The 24389-nt window shown below is 41.5% G+C and overlaps 1 protein-coding gene across 1 annotated transcript in view; it reads right to left on the bottom strand.

Annotated features, from left to right (window-relative positions):
• The window catches only part of CSMD1 (CUB and Sushi multiple domains 1), a 1645367-nt gene that overhangs the window by 296608 nt on the left and 1324370 nt on the right, over positions 1-24389 (bottom strand). The window contains exons 23-25 of the mRNA XM_040490416.1: positions 23722-23913; positions 23131-23257; positions 6753-6955 (exon numbers count right to left, since the gene is read on the bottom strand). Of these exons, the coding sequence (XP_040346350.1) occupies positions 6753-6955; positions 23131-23257; positions 23722-23913 (522 nt within the window). The remainder of the gene's footprint in view (positions 1-6752; positions 6956-23130; positions 23258-23721; positions 23914-24389) is intronic.

The following is a 24389-nucleotide window of genomic DNA, read 5'->3' on the forward strand; positions in this document are numbered from 1 at the left end:
ATGTTCTGCCTGCTTTCTGAATGGTATAAACAATTAAGTAATCAAGGATAAATAAAGGTATAAATCGTCAACAAAGATGCCTGACTTTCATTGAATCTGTATAATGCGATCTTGACTAGTCAAAACACAGTCTATATTGGCCACTACACTTCTAATAATAAACATTGAAGATCATTTATCTTAACTATCAACATCGAGTAGAAAATAATCCAGGAGGGAAAAAAGAAGCTTTATTATTAAAATTAGTCTTTAAATATTTATGATTAAAGTCTTGCCTATTAAAAGTTCTGAATGAAGCCAAAGTTAATGCAAAACACATCATTTTCTGTAGATGACACACTGTTTGTCATGCAGTCGAAGCCATCTCAGTATTTTCAAGCATTTTCAATTAGCAAATCCTTTTAGCCACTAATCACATTATCAGGTTGTAGAAATACAAATACAGTCTGCCCTCCAGGAACTGAGTCTAGCAACAACAAACAGTACTCACAGATGACACAATAAGCACTCCACCAGATGTATGGGTGTTGGATCTGGGGACCTTTAAGTGACAAAGGATTCATTCCGCTAAAGGAATCTTCAAAGGTGGCGTGGCCACACTAGGATTGTTAAGCCAGCAAAGAGATAAGGGTGGGGATTTAAGTATGTAAAATGGACATACACCATATATGGGGGACACCCCGAGGGAAGGTTGGTGTTCTGCTGGAGTGTTAACTTACAGGGGGTTTGACAGGATGGAGGGCAGTGACTGAGGGTGGTGTTGAAAATGTGGATTAGGGGAAGTTTGCACAGAAGATTTTATAGCCTTTATTAAAGACTCATCTTGGTTCCTGTGCTCAGGTAAGTTAGTAAATGGGCAAGAGCAGGAGAGACGAAGCCTGGATAACCCAGCCCAAGCCCAAAAGACTTAGACCAATGTGGCAAGTGCACAGGTTGAGACAACTGGTTGGATTTGGGGTTTTGAATATGGACCCTACTGAATTTGGTGCGGGGTTATATGGGGTGTGAGAAAGAGATTTCTAAAAAAAAATGACTTCGGAGGCTTTGCCCGGACAACAACCAGAACGGAGTTGCCATGTGCCATGACAGGAGAGACTTCAAGAACGTCAGCTTTGGGAGACGACTGGGTTGGAAGTGAGGCCAAGTTTCATGTGCCAAGTTGAAGGCAGGGAACAGTGGCAAATGGACAGTGGATGCTCAGGGCAGAGGTTTTGGAAGGTTGGCTGATAAAACCCGAGGAGTGAATGTTGACAGGAAGAAACACATGATGTCACCCTAGACACATCCAGCCTTTAGAGTTTGAGGGCAGAAAGAGGAAAACCAGCAAAAGAGGCCGCAACAGAACTGCTGATGGGAGTGCCAGCTGGCACAGCCACTCTGTAAAACACTATGGAGGCTCCTCAAAAAGCTAAAGACAGAGCTACCCTATGACCCAGCAATTGCACTACTAGGGATTTATCCAAAGGCTCCAGGAGGGCTGCTTCGAAGGGGTACACGCCCACCAATGTTTCTGGCAGCATTATCAATAATAGCGAAAGTATGGGGAGAGCCCAAATGTCCACTGACTGATGAATGGATACAGAAGATGTGAGATAGACAGATACAGATATAGATATAATTTAAAAAAATGTTTAATGTTTACACACAAACACACAATGTAATATTATTCGTTGATCAAAAAGAATGAAGTCTTGCCATCTGCAACAACGTGGATGGAACTAGAGTGTATTATGCTAAGCAAAATAAGGCCGTCAGAGAAAGACAAATACCATATGAGTTCACTCTTAAGTGGAATTTAAGATACAAAACAGATGAACATAAGGGAAGGAAAGAAAAAAAAAAACAAGAGAAAAACAGAGAGGGAGAGAAACTATAAGAGATTCTCAACTAGAGAGAACAAACTGAGGGTTGTGGGTGGGGGGATGGGCTAGATGGGCGATGGGCGTTAAGGAGGGCAGTTGTTGGGATGAGCACTGGGTGTTATAGGTAAGTGATGAATCACAAATTCTACTCCTAAATTATTACACTATATATTAACTAACCTGGATTTAAATTTAAAAAATAGTGATAATATGCACACAAAATTAAATAAAAGTACAATGGTAAAACAAAAACAAAAACAAAAAACTGAGGCCACAAAAGAGTGGCCAGTGGAAGAAAGAGGACGAAGAAAGACAGAAGCAGCTGAAGAAGGCATTTTGAGAACAGGGGTGTCGTCAAAATTGAAAAGCTCCAACTTAGTACGGAGTCACGTGCCTGAGACATACAGTGGCAGTGAGGTCAAGTTCTTATGCGTTATGCTTATTTAAAATCTGATGATTTAAGTACCTCTAAGAAAACCAATGCCCAAATGAGTATTTTTCCCTCCAGTAATTCAGTGACACCTATAATTCTTAGTTCACATATTATTGGCATGCTATCAAGTTAAAATGGCTTATCAAGAAAACTCGAATTTAATACTACTGAATAAAGGGCACTTTTGCCTGGGAACAGTGGTTATACTTGGCATCAATTACATGAGGAAAACATTTTTTTTTCAGTTCCATCATTTTAAATTTTATTTTGAAATCGCAGTGTGGTGCTAATACTTCAAATTTTAACATTAGCTTGACTTATGAATGCTAAAACAATCTAACTTATATATAAAGTGCCTTTGTTGTTGTCTCAAGATCATAGATAAAAATTTATGGACTTTGCCTTCTTCTCACTTACAGAAGAGGAGCAAAGCCCTTTTGGTCTGGAGAGATGGACTCTTTTGCATATTTTGAGGAGATTCAGACCTTTGGTTTAGCAAGACTCCAGTTTAAATTTGGTTTCTCAATGGAGCCTCCCATGAGGGAAGTCTGATGAGGAAAGGAAGGTCCCACAACTGCAGAGATGGAGACTGGCACATTGGTCACGGGTAAGGGTAGGTTGACCAAAATGCCCCAGTGCACTGGTGCCGACAGGGGTTCCTGGAACACGGGCGTGTCAGTTTTATTACCTGAGGGGTTTTAGGAAACTTTTTTGTCCTGGGCAAATTCTGACTGTTACATCTAGGGTAACTAGGTGTAGGAGTCAACTTTTCATCAAGTTCTCAGAGACACAGAGTCTTGTGTCCCAGTATCTCACTCCCACTGGTGTCCCAGAAATGGCAGACTTTACTCGAAGTTCATGGAGCATCTTGGCTGTGGAGAGGGGCAGGGCCGCTGTGTTCCAGCTCTGAGACGAATCTGTGTGGCCACCAAGGGCAAGAACAGCACCCAAAGAGAGCAGAGAGGACCTGGTCTCCGGCTACTCACCACACAGAACACATCCTGACTCCCCACACACCACAACATGGGGAGGGGGCTTTGTACAACAGACTGATATTGGACTTCTCATCTACCTTCATGCATGGGAGCTTGAAGCGGATACAATTTCACTTAGAAAACTGAGAAATGGCCTTTGTTCTAACAACAGAGAGTGGAACACATCCTTGACCATTTCACAGGCTTCCCAATGTCGCTCATAGAACTGCAAACTTATTTACAATTAAATAAGGATCCAACACAAAACCTAGAGCACACTTCCAATAGGATTATTTGAGAGGGCTTCCTTAAAAGGTTGACCCCAGGTAGAGGTGTGGTTGCTGAGAACTGGTTATAAGTATCTGGAAGGAACATGGACAGACACAACTTCTTGAGAAAAGCAGTAAGTTTCGATGGAGGGACATGGCCAGCCCCAGGGAAATCGACAGGGGAGGGAACAGGGTACATCCAACCCCCGGCCACACACTACATCCTGTATTTCTCATGTCCTGCCAGAGGTCCCCAGGGGAGGAATGCAAGTAGGAGAGAAGGCCTAGTGCACACATGTTCACCTCTAGGTCAGCGAGCAGCTTGGGAAAAGGCAGAGAGTAATCTAAAAAGGCAAAGACAAGATGTACAACACAGAATGCAGGGTTAAATGCAAATGTCCTTAGAAATTGGTACAATATCTTCAGTTCACAAATAAAGCAATAAAAAAGGAGACAGAAGGTCTGTCACAAATCTTTAGAGATCAACAGAGGAGCCCAAGTTTCCTTAGAGTCCGGGAAAAATGATAAATTATAATTATAATCTAATTTATAATAATCTAAATCATAACAAGCAATATTTTATATATTTTTTGGCCTTTTTATAGAGTTTTCAAGACAACCTTGCAGAAACCCAATTAATTATAGAACCTCAGAATCATTAGTATATTTTTGCCCTTAATGTGGAATTTCTCAAAGTGTACCAGACGTAGGGACTTAGTAGCTGGGAATGGAGTGGGGAGAGTTCATGCACAAGGGTCCTGTAAAACCAAACGATTTGCCAATAGTCACACATTCTTATGTATAAAATTGACACCTTCACATGGTTCAAACTAGAGCACCTGGAACACTGAATTTACAAAAAAATAAGCAAGTTTCATTTCTGTAGGAACTTCAATGGATGTGTTCATGTTGTCCACTTCCTAAACATCAACATATAAGGAGAATCAAAATGTCTGTTATTCTCAAATAAAACAAAGGGCCTTTAAAAAAAAAAAAAAAACCCAAAGTAGGAAGTTGTCTTTTCCTGAAAAGAAGGAATCCTGAAGGAACACAGGAAAATAAGCGGTTTCCAGGCTCTGCAAGAATTTTAAAAAAGGAAGGGTTTTAAAAGGCCAAGAATAAAACCAAACATATTCTTACCGTACGATCCAGTGATCAAACTCCTTGGTATTTACCTAAATGAATTAAAACCTTATGTTCACACAAAAACCTGCACAAGAATGTTTACAGCAGCTTTACCCATGATTGCCAAAACCTGTATGTAACCAGGATGCCCTTCAGTAGTGACGGGTTAAGAAACTCTGGTCTATCTGGACAGTGAAGTATTTTTCATCGCTAAAAAGAAATGAGTTATCCATCACTGAGTAGAGGTGCAAAGACACGGGGAAGCCTTAAATGCATATCACCAAGTGTAAGAAACCCATCGGAAAAAGCATCCTGTAGCGTGGGAATCACTGAGTGATTCCAACTCTATGACATTCTGGGAAAAGCAAACCCATGGAGACAGTAAAGGGATCTGTGGTTGCCAGTGGCTGAGGGTATAGGGGAGGGGTGGGCGGTTGGAACAGAGATGTGTAGGTCCATGAATGACTGTATGGCGCTATCATGGTGGATACATGTCATTGCACATTTGTGCACATCCGTAGCACGTACTGTGGACTCTGGGTGATGATGATGATGTCACCACGGGTTCATCAACTGTGGCAAATGCACCATCTAGTGGGGGTGTTGCCAACGGGGGAGGCTGGGCATTTGGGGGACGGTATACGGGAAACCTCTGTATTCCTCTCAGTGTTGCTGTGAACCTAAAATTGCTCTAAAAAGTTATCTGTTAAGACAAATTAGGAAAGTATACAACAGGTAAGAGAGAAAAACAAACATAACCTCATAGTGTTGCCAACATTTTTGTTTTGCCAGAGAAGGACAGTAGATTACACATCTACTGTCTACTCACCACCATTTCTGAAGATAAAGAGCAAAATTCTTAAGATGAAGGACATTTTCCCCCAAGCTAGGTTTGCTGGAACAAACTTACCTCTGATGTTTTTACCAAAGACCAGTGAAAAATTTAGCACATGTTTGCAAACTATTGCAAATTACCGCGCTCGAAGCGCAGTAAAACCAGAGATAAAAAATTGTGCAGATGATAATCTCATTTTTATTAGCAACCTTTTAAAGCATTAAATTGAGCTAAGTCCATTTGCTTATGTAAATCCTAAATATGCTCACCAGTGACCTGCCAAGGGATAAGGCGAGTTGGAAGGTGTTATGTGCAAACCCCACTTGGCTTACGCCAACGGCTGACCACGTGCACCGCCAAATCATATGATCTCTACGTGGTGCAACTTGAAGGGCACTCAAAAGCGGAATTTCCGGGGCACCTGGGTGGCTCAGTCGGTTGAGCGTCCGACTTTACCTCAGGTCATGATCTCATGGGGCTGACAGCTCAGAGCCTGGAGCCTGTTTCAGATTCTGTGTCTCCCTCTCTCTGCCGTTCACCTGCTCACGCTCTGTCTCTGTCTCTCTCAAAAATAAATAAACATTAAAAAAATTTTGAAAAAAGTGGAACTTCCACAAAATATCTTCACTCCTTCCTTCTTGAAAAACTGCTCATTGAAAATGGGCTGGAGAGTTAAAAAAAAAAAAAAAAAAAAAAAAAAAAGCCAAGGTGGAACCTGTCTTTCAGGAGGTAAGAGCTCAAATGTGCGAACACTGTGTCCTGTGAGCGATCGCCCAGAGATCGCCGTCTCAAGTGAAGTACTCAAGACCTTGGTCCAAAGAAGGAGAAGAATCAGGGCACTTGTGTTTGGGGTGGCTGACCACGGACACGCAGAGCACAGCAGGTGAGCATCTCCACTGCATGGGGACTTCATAGCACAATCGGGGAGCCTGGAGTTGGTACAGGTTTTGCAGGGGCACCAGAGATACACTTTACATTCAGGTAGAGATCCACACATGTCTCGGGCCCAAATTTCCCTGGTTAACTTGAGCCTTTAAAGTTGTGTGTGTATCTTTTCACGTAACCGTGGACACGCGATGCCCAACCCTTCCCGCCAACGTGAGCGTTCCCTAAAACGGACTTTCCTCTTGAGACGCATTTTCAAAATTTCCCATTACGCTCCACAGAAATTACCTCTATTAGGGGCGAGGCCTAAGGACGCAAACGGCAGCACAAATGACCGCGAGGGCGGGGGAGAGGGCGGCCGTCACCTACTTGAGAACTGAATGGAGAAGCCGGACTTGCTGATGAAGAAGTCGCTGTCGAACTGCAGGGTGAGCGAGCTAAAGGTACTGTGGATGTCCTCGGGGAGCATGGAGCCGCTCCACTCCTTCAGCAGGACGTCACTGTCCACGGGGCCGTCCCAGACCTTCAGGATGTCATGGGCCGCCTCGGTGTCGAACACGATGAAGTGCAGGCTGCGGGAGAGAGCACAGCTGGAACACTTACTCGGAAGAGGGCCCCCCGCTCCACGAGAACACCTGAGCACCACCGGGAATGCACGCGAGCTCGTCTCGTCTGCCCACACCCCGGAGACACGGTGTCACCTGACGACGAGGCAGAGGGGACCGAGCCTCCCGGACGTGGACCCGCTGGTGCACCGAGGATCCCTTCTGCCCCTGACGGACACACACCGCCAATCTCTATGCAGAGCCGCGTGTTAAGGACGAAACAATGGAACGATTCCTTCTGAGACTGTCAGTTCTTTTCATAATTCAAAGCTTTCTCGGGCTCACAAATCAAAGGCGACTTCGACATCGCTTGGCTTTAAGCTAATCAAAGTCTGATCTTTCCGTGGCTTCCGTGTGGTTCCACTAGGTGGTAGCATCCGTGCCCAGAGAGACACCTGCATAGGCCCTCTTTGAAGCACGGGGATGCTGTCCTTGGACCCGAACCATCTCATCTTACGCTGTTGGTTTCTATAAGTTTTATTTTCAGAAAAATGCATAATTTGAAATACCAACACAAAGGCAGAAATGTGTGACACCAACTCCCGTCTCGAGAACATTTTCATCTACTTCTATCAGATTTACAGACATCTCCCAGAGCAACGTAAAAAACATCTCTCCTCTAGAAAGCTCACTCTTCAGGGCAGGACTGTCGTCGGGACAAGCAAACAGCCGCGTGCAAGGGCTTAGCTAACGGACCAACACAAGTCACTAGTTCCTGACGGGGTTGGTCTCCAGTTTCTCCTTCACCGCGTGTTGCACAAAATTGTCAGGAAGATAAAAATCCTAAGATGTCGACATAAAATAAGTTTAACATGGAGAAAAGTACAGGCTGTAGCAGACCCTGTACCGCCTCCACGGCACTGTCGTGCTGGGCTCCTCAGCTGCAGATCGTCTGCAAAAATAAAATCTTACAGACACGGCCACACAACCCTCTCTTCCACGCACTCATCGGTCCTTCTGCTCACTGCACACTGTGGATGGACTGTTCCCTAGTACATTTCCCCTTTCACATTTCCATCATTTCCACGTTCGCGTGCATACGTCTCCCCAGACAATCTCTAGTCCTGTTTTCTACATTGAACACTTATGGCATAAGACAGGTCATTTTGGGGTGTATGTCCTCGTACCATTTTCAAGTTGCTTTTTACATTCAGTGTTACTTACATGAAAGTCCTTCACACCGAAAAATGTAGAGTTTTGTTCCTATACTGTAAAAGCATGGGTAAATGCTTATTTTTCTAGTCCTCTACTAAACGATAGTTTGTTTTTACATTTTATTTTTGAGGTTTTCTGTGTGTGTGTGTGTGTGTGTGTGTGTGTGTGTGTTTACTTATTTTTGTGGAAGTATAGTCAACACACAGCATCATATTAGTTGTGTTCAACACAGCGATTTGACAAGTTTATGCATTATGCCTTGCTCACCACAAGAGTACAGCCACATTCCCACATCTTATTTTTAAGTTCATTTATTTATTTATTTTGTGAGAGAGAAAGAGAGAGAGAGAGAGAGAGAGAGGGAGGGAGGGAGAGAAAGAGGAGGGGAGGGGCAGAGAAAGAGGGAGAGAGAGAATCCCAAGCAGGCTCTGGACCGACAGCACAGAGCCCGATGCAGGGTTTGAACTCAAGAACCATGAGGTCGTGACCTGAGCTAAAATCAAGAGTCAGATGCTCAACCAACTGAGCATTCCTATTAATTATGGCAATGGTGCTCCAGCAAGCACCCCTGTGAACTCACCCAGGATCTTTCTAGGCTCAAACAGAATCTCCAAGCTGTTCTGCCCAGTGACCTGAGCACTGAGCCTCACAGTAGTGGTCGCAGGCCTTCGTTCCGTCACGTGTTTACCAACACCCGATGTTATCAGACTCCGGTAGTCGTACAAATAGAACATCTGGTGCTTGAGGGATGCTATCCCGGGCAAATTGCATCCCCCTGATGACTCACGAGGTAGAACGTGTTTTGTGTCTCTAACGCTTCCCCCCCTCCATACAGTTCAGCGGCTCAACAAGTGTCTACTGATCACCAGCTGTGTCCTGGCATTCTTCCTGGAATCTTGGACGCATCAGATGAGGAAACTTAGAACAGCCACTCTCACGGAGCTGGTGAGGTGATGGGAGGGGCCAGGCCGGAGCCCCCACCCTTGACCCTTCATGCGAGTGAAGAAGACTGCCGGCCAGCGGCTGGTAAATGGAACGGGAGGAGGAAGAGAGCCAAGCAGAGGAAAGAGCACTGGAGCAGGAGGGAAGGGCTGAAGTACTAACAGGGTACCTAGGGGAGCCGCGTCACGGGGCCAGGCTTCAGCAGCGACTCGGAGGAGGCAGAGAGGTCTGTCAAACCCAAGGGAGGGACGCGTGAAGCCAAGCAAACTGCAGGGAGGGTGTGCCCTCAGCCCTGGGGACATCCGGGCACTCCGTGTAACCGGAGTAGAGAGAGGGACTGAGAAGTGAAAGCTCAGGTGAGACAAACAGCGGGCAGGGGTGGCGTGGGGAGAGGGGGTCAGAACATTTAGTGCCTTGCAGCCTGTCCGTTGGGTGACACGCCAATGGGACATTTTCAGTGAAGCAACTATCTCGCCTAAGATTTAAAGCCTTTATTCTGCTTGCTGTGTGGACAGCAGAGTGTGGAGGAAAATGTCGAATCAAGAGTAGTGGAGGCAAATGCATGCTGTCAGGGGAGCTGCAGTGGAGACACTAAGAGGCTGTCAGACTCTGGGGACATTGTGAAGACAGAACCAGGATGGGATGAGGCACACGGGGGAGACAGGAAGCAAGGTCATCCCAAGTTTCCTGGAAACTACAAAGTCTGGGGGGGGGGGGGCCATCCACAGAGTTGACAAAGAATAGGTGGGCGAGGTTTGTGGGGCGGGGAAGACCGGAGGACGGAGGGGCTTGGGGCGTGTAGGGTTCAAGGTGCCTAATGGGCACTGAGCGGAGACGGTAAGGAGACGGTTGTTCACATGAAGTGGGAGTTCTGAAGAAAAGTCCGCATGGAAATAACAAATGTGTGGGTCTTCTGCAAATAAGTGGTTGTTATACCAAAGGACTAGATGTTATTGTCAAGGGTCACAGGTGAATAAAGAGAACCATGGGCTATGAATTACTTGAAAACATGTTTTCCCTCTTTTGTTACTGCTTATGTATTAGGTAATATATTATATTATATTATATTATATTATATTATATTATATTATACTTTTGTTGAAAAATTTTGTCACAACCTTTCATTTTAAGAAAAATCTGCTGCTGCTTACTATGGTAGGAGGATTTCTGTTTATCCTGTTATGTTGTTGATCATGAAATATATTATTTTTTCTATGCCTATTTACAAGACCATAGAGTTATTTTTTCTTTTTTTTTTTTTTAAATATTTCTAATGTTTATTTATTTTTGAGACAGAGAGAGACACAGCATGAGCCAGGGAGGGGCAGAGAGAGAGGGAGACACAGAATCCGAAGCAGGCTCCAGGCTCCGAGCCGTCAGCACGGAGCCCAACACGGGGCTCGAACCCATGAACTGTGAGATCATGACCTGAGCCAAAGTCAGATGCTCAACCAACTGATCCATCCAGGTGCCCCTATTTTTTTTTAATTTTTAAAATGGAAGGTGTGTTTTCTTAGTGAAGGGGAGCAGAATCTGCCAACCCCAAATATGTCCTGTTGGAATACTGGTTATTTTGAATTAAAGTTACTTAAGAAACAGCGGTGCAAGAGGGACTGTGTGACCCGCCTTGTCCTCCTGAAAGTATGAGATTAATCTCCGCTGTGAAAAGTACCCTCTGAACCAGAAAGACATCCTTGCCACCAGAGAGACAGGTCGAGGGCGGAGAGGGCTGTGCAAGCAAACCTTGTGACTTCCTCTCTAGTCTACCACTCCAAACCCAAACATCTTTATCTCGTCAATTCTTCACAAATTTATTGTCTCCTTGTCTAAAAGCTATAAAAGCATGCCTGCTCTGGTCAGTGCTCTGAGTCTTACATTTCCAGGGGGGTTTCTGTACATGTGAATTAAATTTGTGTTTTTTTTTTTTTTTCTTCTTCTTCTTCTGTTAGTTTATCTCACATCAGGTTAATTATCAGACCAGCCCAAGAGGTTACAAAAGAAAAAGGGAGGAGTTTTCCTCTCCTATGTGACTTTTTTTTTTGCCATACATTTCTATTTCTATCCCATTTTGGTCTGGATATGGGGTAAAAATATGTTATTCTGTGTACATGCATTGACAGTTTGTTCCTAGTATGTGACCATGCTTATGTTTCATACTTACTTGAACAAAATTTTCAGGTTCTACTTGAAGGTTGAAGATCTTTTTAAAATAAGTCTAATAAGTCCATGGTCAAATCGATAAGCTTCCTAACTTGTTATCTATTGAACCTATGAATCATAAAGATGTATAAGAAGACATTTCCAATGTCTCCCTATAATTCAGTCGTGTCTATATTAAATTATGTTCTTAAGCTGAACAAAAGTTCCTGACTGTCATATATTCCTGGTGAATATATACCCTTAAACAAAGTATAGTACTATTTTGTGGGTCAGTAATTGCATAACAGGTACCTGTGGTAAGGAATGATAGATAGTTTGATGATAGGATTCCAGGTTGATGGTTATTTTCCTTTAGTTTTTCAAAGATCTCCTTCTTTTAGTCTGTGTTAAGATGCCTTTTATCAAGCTAATAACATATGTGTTTCTTTCTTTGGCTGTTTGTTAGATCTCCCTGCCTTTGGTATACTTCAGTCTTACTAGAACGTGTCTAAGTGTTCAGCGATTTTTCACTAAAGCTACTCAGGACACACTAGGCTTAATAAATGCAAAATTCATAATGTCGATCAGTTCCAGCAGTTAAGATGATGTAAAGAATCACTACTTATTGTAACTATCACTGTAGATTTACTTTTATACAGTGTGCTTGTCATACTTTTTGATAAACATACAAATTAATGAAGGAAAGATGAAAAGTGAAGAAACTAATTTAAGAAATTACTATGTGTAAGTCTATGGCAATACGCTTTAAACTATGCATGAAATTGTTTTCTAGAAAATGTAGATGATCAAAATTGGCTCTGGAAGCTCAATATAGACAAACATACAGACATACAAACATATAGACAAAATTGAAAACAGGATAAATGGTCTAACAACAAAGGAATTAAAAGTTCAGTAAATAGTGCTATATATAGCCAGAAGTCCATAGAGTACAGCTAAGTGAAAAAAAAAAAAAAGTAGAAAACACTATTATTTTTATTTACCTTGCATAAGTAATTTTATTTACAAATTCAAATAATTTTCCTATAGATTCTGGGGGAATTTCATACCTTCAGATGGTAAAATTTAATATTTGTTATTTTTGTTCATTATGGAGACTTTTTTTCTATGATTAAAGTATATTTACTGAAGTAAAGAACAATTAAGAGTTTAGTCCCTGAGACAGGGAAGAGAACACTGAAGCAAACTATCACTACTTCTAATTAACATTATTCTAGAGATTGTAGCCCCTGAAATAAGACAAGCAAAAGGCATGAGATTTGGAAAAAATGAAGATAAACTCTTACTAATGTAGACAGCATGATTGTGTGCCTAGAGAAACTTTGAAAACCTACAAACTCTTAGAATAAGAAGTTTACATAGGATAAATATAAAAACATAATTCATTTCCATATAGTAGCCACAAATACAGAACAACATAAGAAGACTATTATCATTCATAAAAAAAGCATCCTGTAGGTAGGAACAATTCCAACAAAAGATGTGAAAAACCTCCACACAGAAAACTGAAAAGCATTGTCAAAACAAGTAATATAAGATCTAAATAAATATCCCAAACACTATGTTAGGGATCAGAAAATTCAGCACTGTAAATGATATCAGGTTTCCCCGAATTCTATTGATATGATGTGATTCCAGTGAAAATCCTAGAAACTTCTTTTGTGGAAAGTAACAAGTATTTCTACAATGAATATGGAAATGCAAAGAGTCAAGAACAGTGAGAGCAATCTATATTACCAAGAGCAAAGCTGGAGGACTATAGCACCAGATATTAAGACTTATTATAAAATAATTAAATAATTAAGATGGGAAAGTATGACACTGGTTAGACAAATAGAGCCAGGGGATGCAATAAAGTTTGGAAACAGACCCACATGTCTATGATGGCCTGGTGTATGATAAAGATCACATTATATACTTCAATGAAGAAAGACTGACTTCAACAAATGGCCAATTGAATTTCACTAATGAGAACAGCAAAAACAACAAAATACCTGAATATTCCTCACACTGTACACAAAAATCAATTCCAGATGAAATGGAGATACAAATGTGCAGGTAAAATAAGTCTTCTGCAAGAAAACTCAACATAATATTTATATAACTTTGGGAAGGCAGGACTTCCTAATCTGGACCCCTAAATATTAATAACTCTAAAAAAAAAATTTGATATAACACAATTTAAGTAATGGTAAGAAAACCACTAACCATAAAAGAAAAATGAGTCAAAATAAATTTGACTCATTGATATTAAATCCATATTTATCAAAAGACATTCTTATGAGATTAAAAGACTGAAGAATATTAGAGCAATTGTTAAACATATAATTAACAACATATTGCATTTAATATATATATATAAACTATATACACATCGAAAAGTAAAAGATAGGCATTCTGGTACACAAAAAAAATGGGCAAAAGACTTCAACTGGCAATTTATAAAAAGAGGATATTCAAAAGGCCAATAAACATAAAAATTTGATGTTTATAAAAATAAACATATATAAAAGCATGTTGTCCTTGATGAATCACCAGGAAAATGCAAATTTAAACTACTACACACTCACTGGCATAGCTAAAATGAAAAAGTCAGGGCGCCTGGGTGGCTCAGTTGGTTAAGTGTCCAACTCTTGATTTTGGCTCAGGTCATGATCTCACAGTTCATGAGATCAAGCCCCACATCTAGCTTTGTGCTGACAGCACAGAGCCTGCTTGGGATTCTCTCTCTCTGTCCCTACCCTGCTCATGTGCTCTCTCACTCTTTCTCTCTCTTTCAAACTAAATAAATAAATTAAAAAAAAAAAAAAAGAGGGGCACCTAGGTGGCTCAGTTGGTTAATCGTCTGACTCTTGGTTTTGGCCTTGGTCATGATCTCACGGTTTGTGAGTTGGAGCCCCACGTTGGGCTCTGCACTGACAGCACAGAGCCTTCTTGGGATTCTCTCTGTCCCTTTTACTATGCCCCTCCCCCCACTCACACTGTCTCTATGTCAAAATGAATGAATGAATGAGAAAGAAAGAAAGAGAGAGAGAGAGAGAAAGGAAAGAAAGAAAGAATGAAAGAAAGAAAGAAAGAAAGAAAGAAAGAAAGAAAGAGAAAAGGAAAAAGAGAAAGAAAGAAAATGATAGTCAATGCCAAGTGTATTTGGAAGGTGGAAACCTGGAAATCTTAACTAAGTGGTGACGGGAGTAAAGACAGGGATATGATCACTTAGGGAGATCATTTGGCAGAATCTACCAAGGCTGAGCGCAGGACTCACCACTACTCAGAAATTCCAGTGCTTAGCTATGCAACCAAGAGAAAAACATATGTGTATTCACCAAATAATACATGAAGGCATATTCAATATGGTACTTCACACCAGATAAAAACAATCCACACATCCATCAATACCCAGAATGAATAAATAAATAATGGTATATCCATGCAATGGAATAATCTAGCTCTATCAGTGGGAGGGAAAGGTTGCAGAAATGAAGATGTAACACCAATCGCACTGTATAATTCCACTTTATATATTGTTCCAATTAGGCAAAGCTCATCTTAAAGCAGGATAGTGATTATCCTTGCGAATGAGTGATTCAAATGGAGCTCAAAGGGCACATGTTGTATCTTGATGATCCTGTATTTCTGGTTTCTTATCTGGCTGCTGATTACATGGGGGGTTATTTCATGAACAAGCCACATACTGACTGACAGTTGGTGCAGGTTCAGGCGTACATGTTCCATGTTCCTGAGAAGCTTCCACACACACGCAAACAACCATGCAGCTTGGTGCTGTGAGTTTTGCCAATTTGAAAACTGTCTCATGACTGACAAAAAACACGATAAAACAAAATGTAAACACAAAAACTTAACAGCCATTTAAAATAAAAGAAATACGAAATGTCAATACGCCAGACACTATACAACTACGTAGGGAACATTTAAAAATGAAAGAAAATAGAGTATCATCCTAAAGCTCCCATTCCTTTCAGACACAGGCCCGTGAGGAAACAAAAACCATACACACTACAAGGCCACATCACAAGCTCCAACAGATATGCATAAAGCTTCAGGTCGATACAGAGGGGCATGTGTCCAATTCTGCCTCAAGATGTCTAGGAGGGGTCTTGTAAGACAGAAAAAAAGAAGGGAATTCAAGTACAAGCAAAGGGACAAAATTAGTAAACAAATACAAAAAGATGTCAAAAACGTCAAAAAATAAAAGCAACAAATAAACATAAGAAACAAAATGTTGTAGAGACAGTTTCTCTTCCCACCAGACTGACAAAGATTAAAAGACTTTATTTGGTTTCAGTGAAATTGTGGAGACCCTCCCTTTTCATACACTGGTGGAGGCCATAACTATTCTTTTTAAAAGCAATTTCATAACGGCCCTAAAAACGTAAATGTGCGTACACAGCATGGCTGATCACAGTGACAAACCAAAAACAACATGTCCCGACAGGGTATGGTTTAAGTAAACGATGGTACAATCAGGCAACGGACTGTTACGCGGTGACTAGATGGGATGAGGTGGAATTGTGAGGAAGGACCTAAAACGCTGACTATGTTTATTAACGGAGAAGAAAATGCTCAGAATAAAATTATGGCGTGATACTATTTGTGTAAAAGTAATTCAATACATAGATAAATGAATAAATAAAAGTGTACAGATTTGCGTTTGCATAGTGAAATTCTAGAAATACGTAACAATTTTTCAGTAGTCTTCTTTCACATCGAGGATGACAGCCAACTACTTTTCAGCCTTTTGATTTTTCTGCAACACTTTTCCAGTGTTTCAAAAATAAGTGAAAATAGATACTTTGAATTGCATGCCAGTGAGCTTGAATTTATTCTGCACATAATAAGCAGACCAAAAATCATTTTCTGAAGTGACAAAGTGAAATGATCATTTTTGCTTTCTAGAAATATTTGTATTAAGACCTATAAAAATGTGGGGGTGCCTGAGTGGCTCAGCTGGTTGAGTGCCTGATTCCCGACTTTGGCTCGGGTCATAATCTCATGGTTGTGAAATGGAGCTGAACCCCACATGGGGCTCTGGGCTGGGAGTGGAGCCTACTTAAGATTCACTCTCTCCCCCTCTCTCTGCTCCTCCCCAGCTCACAGGCCTTCTCTCAAGAAACAAAACAACACAAAACAAAAAGGCATGTAAAAATGTTTCCACAATTTGACCCAACAAAGATTTTCCTAGAAATGTATTCTAAGGTATTAATTATAAATATAAGCAAAAGTTTACTTGCAATACTATTTTCCATATGATTATGTATAATATCAAAAATTAGAAATAACATAATTACTAACAAGAGACAATATTTAACCACAGCCACTCACACTGCAGAATAGACACAGGTACACGTAACGTGCATGTAAGACACGTCAACATCCTCATAATCGTGTCTGCTAGAGGTATAATGTGTGTCTTTTTTTTTTTTTAACATTTTTCAAAATGTCTATATATGCCTTCATTTTTGGTCATTATTAAACCAATGTTTTTAATAAAGAAAATAAAACACCTTCCCTAGCATGGGAACAATGGACTAGAGAAAGCCCTCCCAGGATGGTCAGTTAACAGGTCTCAGGAGTGAAAAGGGTCTGAACAGGAGAGTGGTGGCCACGGTGGGTGCGGGAGTACTACCTGGGAGCTTCAGTCACGGCATTAGTGAGATGTGAGGATCGTGTGAGTGTGGGCAGGAGGGAAGCTTAGGGTACGAAGAGTTTTGCCTTCCGTCCGTGGATACACGCTTATGACATTCACGCAGACAGACGCTCAGATGGATGGTAGCTGTAGGATCGAAATGCTGAATTCAAAGAAGAAAATGGGTTATTTTTAGATGGGATAATAAGAATGAAATTTTTGTTGAGGAGTTGACATTTCAACTGGGTCCTAACAGATGGGAAGAATCTGGAGACGAGGCAAGAAGGAATAATTGGGGAGAATGGAGGTCAAGAGACAGAGCTGGTGTAGCACAGCTGGGACTAGGGACTAACACATCTACTCGTGGTCGGAGACAAATTTGTGAAGGCACAGTAAGCAAAATCAAAGGCGGTATTACAGCTCTTGTTAAGGAGCTTATGCTTGCTGATGAGCGATGGGAGTGTTGCAGAGACTGGGGAGGGGAGAGCACGGATTTGAAAGGTCAGCTGGGAGAAGATTAAAATAAGGAAGGTAATGAGCATGTTAAGTAAGGAACTGGAAGAGTAAGATAAGAAGAAAGGAAGATGAACAAACGGAGAGCTGACAAGGCTTTGGTGCATCTGCACTGAGTTTTTTCTAAGTGCTTATAATGAGGAAATTTAATGTAATTACCAAAGGAATGCTGTGAGACGTAGACCAACATCTTGGACTTCCTTTTTGGGGAAATGCTGGAGACTGAGGAAGGAGAAATAAGGAAGAGCGGAAGATAATCCTGATAATTAAAATCCCCAACCACTCGGAGGAAGGTGGATGTTAACAGAACTAGGGGATGCAGAAGTAGAAACAGGCCCAGGGGGAATGATAACAGGAATGACAGAAGTTGATGTATTTGGAGTACATCTGCGGGGGTCTCGTGTCTACGAAACAGGGTAATGCCCATGTTTCCACTGCCAACTACTTCTCCTATATCTCCATTTAGCTTCGATTCCAATTTCACTTCCCATGTTACCACTTTTCATTTTTTTCTGTACTTTTGTCTTTGTTGGCCAATGCCCTTTTTCATGATGTCCATGCAGAACGTCAAGTGGGTTTATCGAGGAAACGAGGCAGCAACGCAACATGCCCTGTGCATGAACTTGGTAGCAGATGCACATGCTCAACTACTCGAGGACTTGGAAAGAAGACATGGTCACTCAGCGACGGCGGTGTGCCTCCATTATTTGTGTAGCGACATGGGGACTGAACAGTGAAAATGGAAGTCTGTTCTTTATGCAACTGTTCAGCCCGTCCACAAGTTTCTGCGGAGATTCCGGCCGCATGGTTGGAGGAGGGCTGTTAAATAAAGAAGTAATAACCGAAACTGCGCTTGTGAGGATCCCGCAAAGTGAGGAGTGCCGCAGCTGTCCTGCCTCTCTCTTACTGGCTCCTCTGTGGCTGGGGAGGTACGCTAAACCCCGTGGCTGTCCCCGTGGCTCCAGGCTAAGGACTGGAAGCCAGCCAAGACACGGCAGACTTGTCAGTACTAATGGTCTCTTTCCTCATTTTGATGGCTGAAGTTCTTGTGGCTGGCGAATTCCTCACACTGTCTACAACAGATAAGTATAATCTGTGGTCTAAATAGGAAAGGAGAAGGAGAAACCTCAGATGTGTTGATTCCTGGCCCCATGTTCAGCTGTTACGTCCTCAAAAGGCTTCCAACTCAGGTTCCCGGCACATTGGCTAAGGCTCAATATTGAGACCGGACAGACTTGTCTCATGAGTGGAGGTCACTGGCCCACCACATTCCTCTTGACTCTATTGCTTATGGGGATTTTGAAGTCTGGTCAAAAATAAATGAAAATATCCCTACAATTCCAAGCCAGACCTCACTGTACTCTATCACACGGGATAGCCAAGAAACAAGTCCAGGGCACATCAGGTTGAGGTGAGGTCCAGCAACCCATATTTCACTTTCTGTAAAATCTGGATAGGGACAGTTTTGACAATCGTGGTAAATTTTTGATATGCCTCTGATGTTTCTAATCCTGCCCGAGCTTCTCCCAAAGAATTCCCCTTAACCATACCTCCCAATGTAATTTCCTGCGAACGACTAGGCACAGAAATACCTTCAAAGTGAGTTTTCCAGACAATTACACTTGCAGAAAGGCAATTAATACCAACGAACAATATACACGTCTTTATGTAAAATGTGGCCTTCGATGCTGCTTGCTGAAGATGTTTATAGTGCTGTTATCTTTATTATATAAATTACAGCTGTGTTCAGCAATATACACAGAGTCTCTTGGAGAAATGTTTACATGTAACACTAAATGTGGCTACATGTACTACAATGTCTTGTGATTAGACTTTTAATTAAATTCAGCTCAGGTAACTGCTTTATAGAATATATGTTAAAATTACAAACCTCTTCCAGACCCAGGTGCCCTATAACAATAACCATTCAGGGGTCATCTATTGCCTTGAGCAAAAAGCTATGCAATAGGCAATCAGAAATTGCTTGGGGCTTCAGTGAAATCAAAATGGGTCCAACAATAATTGGCCCTGAAGTGTGTTGAAACCATTTTTTAAATAATTTCTGGGATCCTGTTGTTTATTCATTCTTTGAGAGTAAAAACATTTACATTAAATAAATCAGAGTCTGAATGTATAATAATGAATTCCATTTATATGAAGAATTTTTTAAATACTTAAATTAATCCCCGAACTCATGTTTATATGACTGATGTATTCTTCATTATCAAATAAACAGTTCAGTTAATACTGGCTAAGTTACCAGTGGAATAACTAAGGCTTAGACACTAGCCAACAAATATCAAAGCTAAAACTGGACCCTATCTTTCTGAGTATTAGTACCATTTAAAGCCTAAAATTGTACATCATGTACTTTTAATTATGTTTGTTTTCCAAAGTGCCACACCAAAATCAATATATATTTTCTTCACGAAGAGGAATCACCAGAAACATCTTGAGACGAAGCTGAACATTGATTGAGCAAATTAATTATAAATACTGATGCTTCCTTCTTGATTTCCTTATTAGGAAGGACTTTATGGCTTAAATCAAAAAGATCTGTTTACAAATTTGCTAAAGTAAACTCTCATATTTGAAAGACATGGAAGAGAAGGACAACATCCCCAGAACAACAAATTAGTGTATTCGATGTCTTTTTTTCTAGAATCCTAATGGTTAAACATCAGAGCCCAGTCCATGACATAAAAGTTCTACAGTTGTTATTACTTCAACTCATTCTTTATTACTTTCTTCTCTCTTTTCTTATTAAAATGCTAATGAAGTATTAGATTCACCTGCCAAGAATGAATTCATCCCCTGGTTTGCATTTAGGAGAACAATGCTTATTTTAATTCTTAGGAAACAAATCACAAAGGAACTCATAAGAGATACAGAAATTTGAAATCTCCCTAAAAGAAAATATATCCTGTTTACGTCAAGTTATTTTGGGAATCATAAAATATCCTTAGAATTTTTCAAAATAAAAACTAGTATAGTGGCTTTTATAATACTCAGGTCAAGCATTCAGGAGTTAAAGGTTAAGAAATAATATTTACTTTTATTTAGTTCAGTGGAAAAGTGCATTGATTTCCATAAAGATTACAGATTCTTACATTGTTACTCTAATATATCTTATTTTTGTCGCAGTAGATCAATAATTATCTAATTAACCATTTATCTTAATTAAGGTCACAAGTTAATTTTTACATCATTTATTATAAACTGACAACTTGCATTATATATGTGATTGACATGCCTTCTCTTGCTCCTCTTAAGTAATGAGAATTATTTTTTGTTAGGCTTTGAAAGTGGTAATAGTTTGTGCCATGTTAGTTTAAGATGGCAAGATACTTGGGGCGCCTGGGTGGCTCAGTCGGTTAAGCGTCCGACTCTTGGTTTCGGCTCAGGTCTTGATCCCACGGTTCCTGAGATCGAGCCCCACATCTGGCTCTGCACTGACAGCAGCTAGCCTGCTTGGGATTCTCTCTCATGTCCTTTCTCCGTCCTTCCTTCTCTTTCTGCCCCTCTACCACTCTCACTCTCTCTCTCTCTCTCTCAAAATAAATAAATAAACTTCAAAAATTATTTTTTAAAAAGACGGCAAGATGTTCGTGTCACAGTGTGAAAGAGAGCTGTGGGTTTCAGAGGATGGATGTCCGATGAAGGGAACGGAGCATCACAGGATACAATATGCATCTCCCCTCGGCTTTCATTCCCGTTTACTGTCACTAAGTTATAAAATTGCAGCATGATGGGTCTATGTCTGTTTTACACACATTACTAAGTCTGCTAGGGTGCCTTTTATGAATAAGGACAAAAACAAATCAGTGCTTTATGAATGCTTCTGTCCATTCACTAGCCCCATAAAGAACTTTCTGTGTTTGATCTCCCACTTGATTCAACTTCATATATTTGAAGAAGGAGCTGAATTGGCCACTCAGTCTCTCGTGGTCTTCCTGGTGCACAAGGCAGTGAATGGCCTGGACATCTGTGGATTAGGACTGTTAGGGGTGGGGCAGAATTGTTCATCTTTTTTTTTTTTTAATTTTTGTTAACTTTATTTATTTTGAGAGAGACAGAGACAGTGAGAGTCGGGGAGGGGCAGAGAAAGGAGACAGAGAATTCCAAGCAGGGTCTGCACTGTCAGCACAGAGGAGCCCGAAACGGGGCTTGAACCCACGAAACCGTGAAATCGTGACTCGAGTTGAAACCAAGAGTCAGATGTTTAACTCATGGAGCCACCCAGGCGCCCCAGGGTGGGGCAGAATTTTTAGACAGTAAATTGTGTACAGAGATTTCAGAAGAACTACGATGAAAGGGAAAAAAATAAATGAACACACAGTAAAAGGATTCTACAAAGCACTGCAAAGGACTGTGTTCTCTTCTTGTTCATGAGAACTATGATCAAGAAACAACTTATTTTGAAATTACTTTTTGATTTACGTGCTGTGGTTTTTGACACGGCCTGACCAGAACATGGAAAACTTGCTTTGCAAAGATTAATTTTCGTTGGTTTACTTACCCGTATAAAAAGATTACCATAATAACCAAGACCCATCAATTAAAACAGAGTATTTTCTTTTAAAATGTTTGCACAATTTTCTGTGATTTTTTTTTTTTTAAATTTTGTTTTTCAACGTTTATTTATTTTTGGGACAGAGAGAGACAGAGCATGAACGGGGGAGGGGCAGAGAGAGAGGGAGACACAGAATCGGAAACAGGCTCCAGGCTCCGAGCCATCAGCCCAGAGCCCGACGCGGGGCTCGAACTCACGGACCGCGAGATCGTGACCTGGCTGAAGTCGGACGCCCAACCGACTGCGCCACCCAGGCGCCCCTGTGATTTTTTTTTAAGTAGGCTCCATGTGTATGTAGTGCAGAGCCGAACATGGGACTCCACTCAACGCTGAGATCAAAACCTGAGCCAAGATCAAGAGTTGAGCTTAACCGTCTGAGACACCCAGGTCCCCCAATTTTCAGTGATTTGTAAATATTTTCATTTATATGTGTAACTTTAGATTGAAATGCTTTCCTGGTTTACCTCAAACTTAACTTCGGTATATGGCAAATGACCACATATTCTCCCCAACCCTGTATGCAAGCCCCTTTTCAATATGACTTTGCTTTTCTTTCCATTAAGGGCTGGAGTGTATTTCTTCAAACTCTATCTTGCTCATGAGCTTTGCTTTGACAAATGGCATGTTAGCAAATGTAACGCAAGGCGAAGTTTGAAAAGTGTGCCCTCTCTTGCTGCCGGGGAAGTTCCATCGTGATTAGTTTACTGAAGAAACAGCAGTCTGGTATCGAGAGGCCCCAGCCTTCCGACACGTCCAGCTGAGATGTGCACACCTGAGTGACACTATCCTGGACCACCCTGCCACACGTGCCCAGCCCAGGACTGCCCAGGCAACCCACAAGGTCAAGGGCAGATAAATCACTGTCTTATGCAACTGAACTTTGGTGGCCAGTTTGTTATGCGGCAAAAGCTAACTGATACCTTTACTTCCTTTTTCTCTTTTATATAGATGGCTTAACACAAGTTCTTAAAGGAACACCAAAGTAAGCGTGTGAGCCAACCAAAACTGTATGCGCACCATTACGTGTTTTTCTTTGACTCGCAAACTTAAATCTAGTCATGGATAATAACAGATGTACTATTATGTCCACTACAAATATAGAAGACACGACTGTATTCTAAAACTGCATCGCGGAAACCAAAGTACAACAGGTACCTGATGGTCTTTCCTGGGTCGGCCTCGATGGTCCAGGTACAATGCAGGTTGTTGTCATAGGGAGCAGGGTAGCCGGGAGACAGGATGCGCCCTGACGTGGCAGCATGGATATGACCACCACACTCCGCTGCGAGACAGGGAAACAGGAGCGGAGTCACTCCAGGCCCACGGATTTCCATACAGCTCTTTTAATAACAAACCCCCAAACCATCACGTCCACCTTATACACACAACCAAACAAAATCCCATTCGTCCGTCTCCATCATTTGTTTCCTTTACTTATTCCCAAGCATCACCCTGATGGAAAGACATAATCTGCTACGTAATTAAAGTCGAGAGTATAAAACAATGAAACACTTGAGTTATAATTCCAATAGCAATTCTGTGCAGACAGCCTCAGTAAAACAGTACCAGGAAATCGTCCTTTCCTACAGAAAACAAGAAACAACAAAAAGACATGCATATCTTGGAAATACATAAAAACCTACACTGCAGAGAGAGCAGAAAAACCCTGCCCTCTTCCGAAGCACCGTGGGGCTCCTGCTCTCAGGTATGCTTTTGTGTAGTGAGGAGGCCAACTTCCCAACTCACCTACACAGGAAGGCAGGGGCTTGTCCCACACTCTCCGGTCGCCACTCAGGCAGGTCAGACTGTTGCTGCCATGCATGGCATAGCCTGGGTTACAGCTGTACAGAACTACAGTGTCGGTAAAGTGGCCTTCATCTCGGATCCTATAGCCATAGTTAGGGATTCCGGGATCCTCACATTTTACTAGGTCAAAACCTGTGAGAAAGGAGGGGAAAGATTGAGGAGAAGTAACGGCAGACTGTAGGTTAGCATCAAATAAAGACGAGATGGTGTAGGTTATCAAATGCCTCCCGGAGCTTGGAAAGAAAAAGAAGACTGTGAATTTAAAAAGGGAAAAACACAGGTGGGTCTCGAGTGGACTTCTTTGGTAACCATGTGTCATCCCGTGATGCTTGATTATTTTATTTGTTCTTATCTATTTACATAATTATACAGAGTCTCTTCTCCTAGGAGTTCCAAATTCTCGTCTGCTAATCTAGGTTGCCTGCCAGCATGCTGAATTCTCCAGTAAGCCTTAGAGCCTTGTCTCATGGAGCTGTAAGCTTTTCCTACTTCCACATTCCTTCTGTCAAACTCAAACTCTCCAGAAGGAGGGACCAGCCATGCCTGTGTGGCACAGAGCCTGAAAGGCACTCTTCAGGGTCCTTACTGCCAGCACTGACTGTAACCTA

This window comes from Herpailurus yagouaroundi, unplaced genomic scaffold, assembly GCF_014898765.1.
Source record: "Herpailurus yagouaroundi ecotype Mexico unplaced genomic scaffold, PumYag 181, whole genome shotgun sequence".
NCBI lineage: Eukaryota > Metazoa > Chordata > Mammalia > Carnivora > Felidae > Herpailurus > Herpailurus yagouaroundi.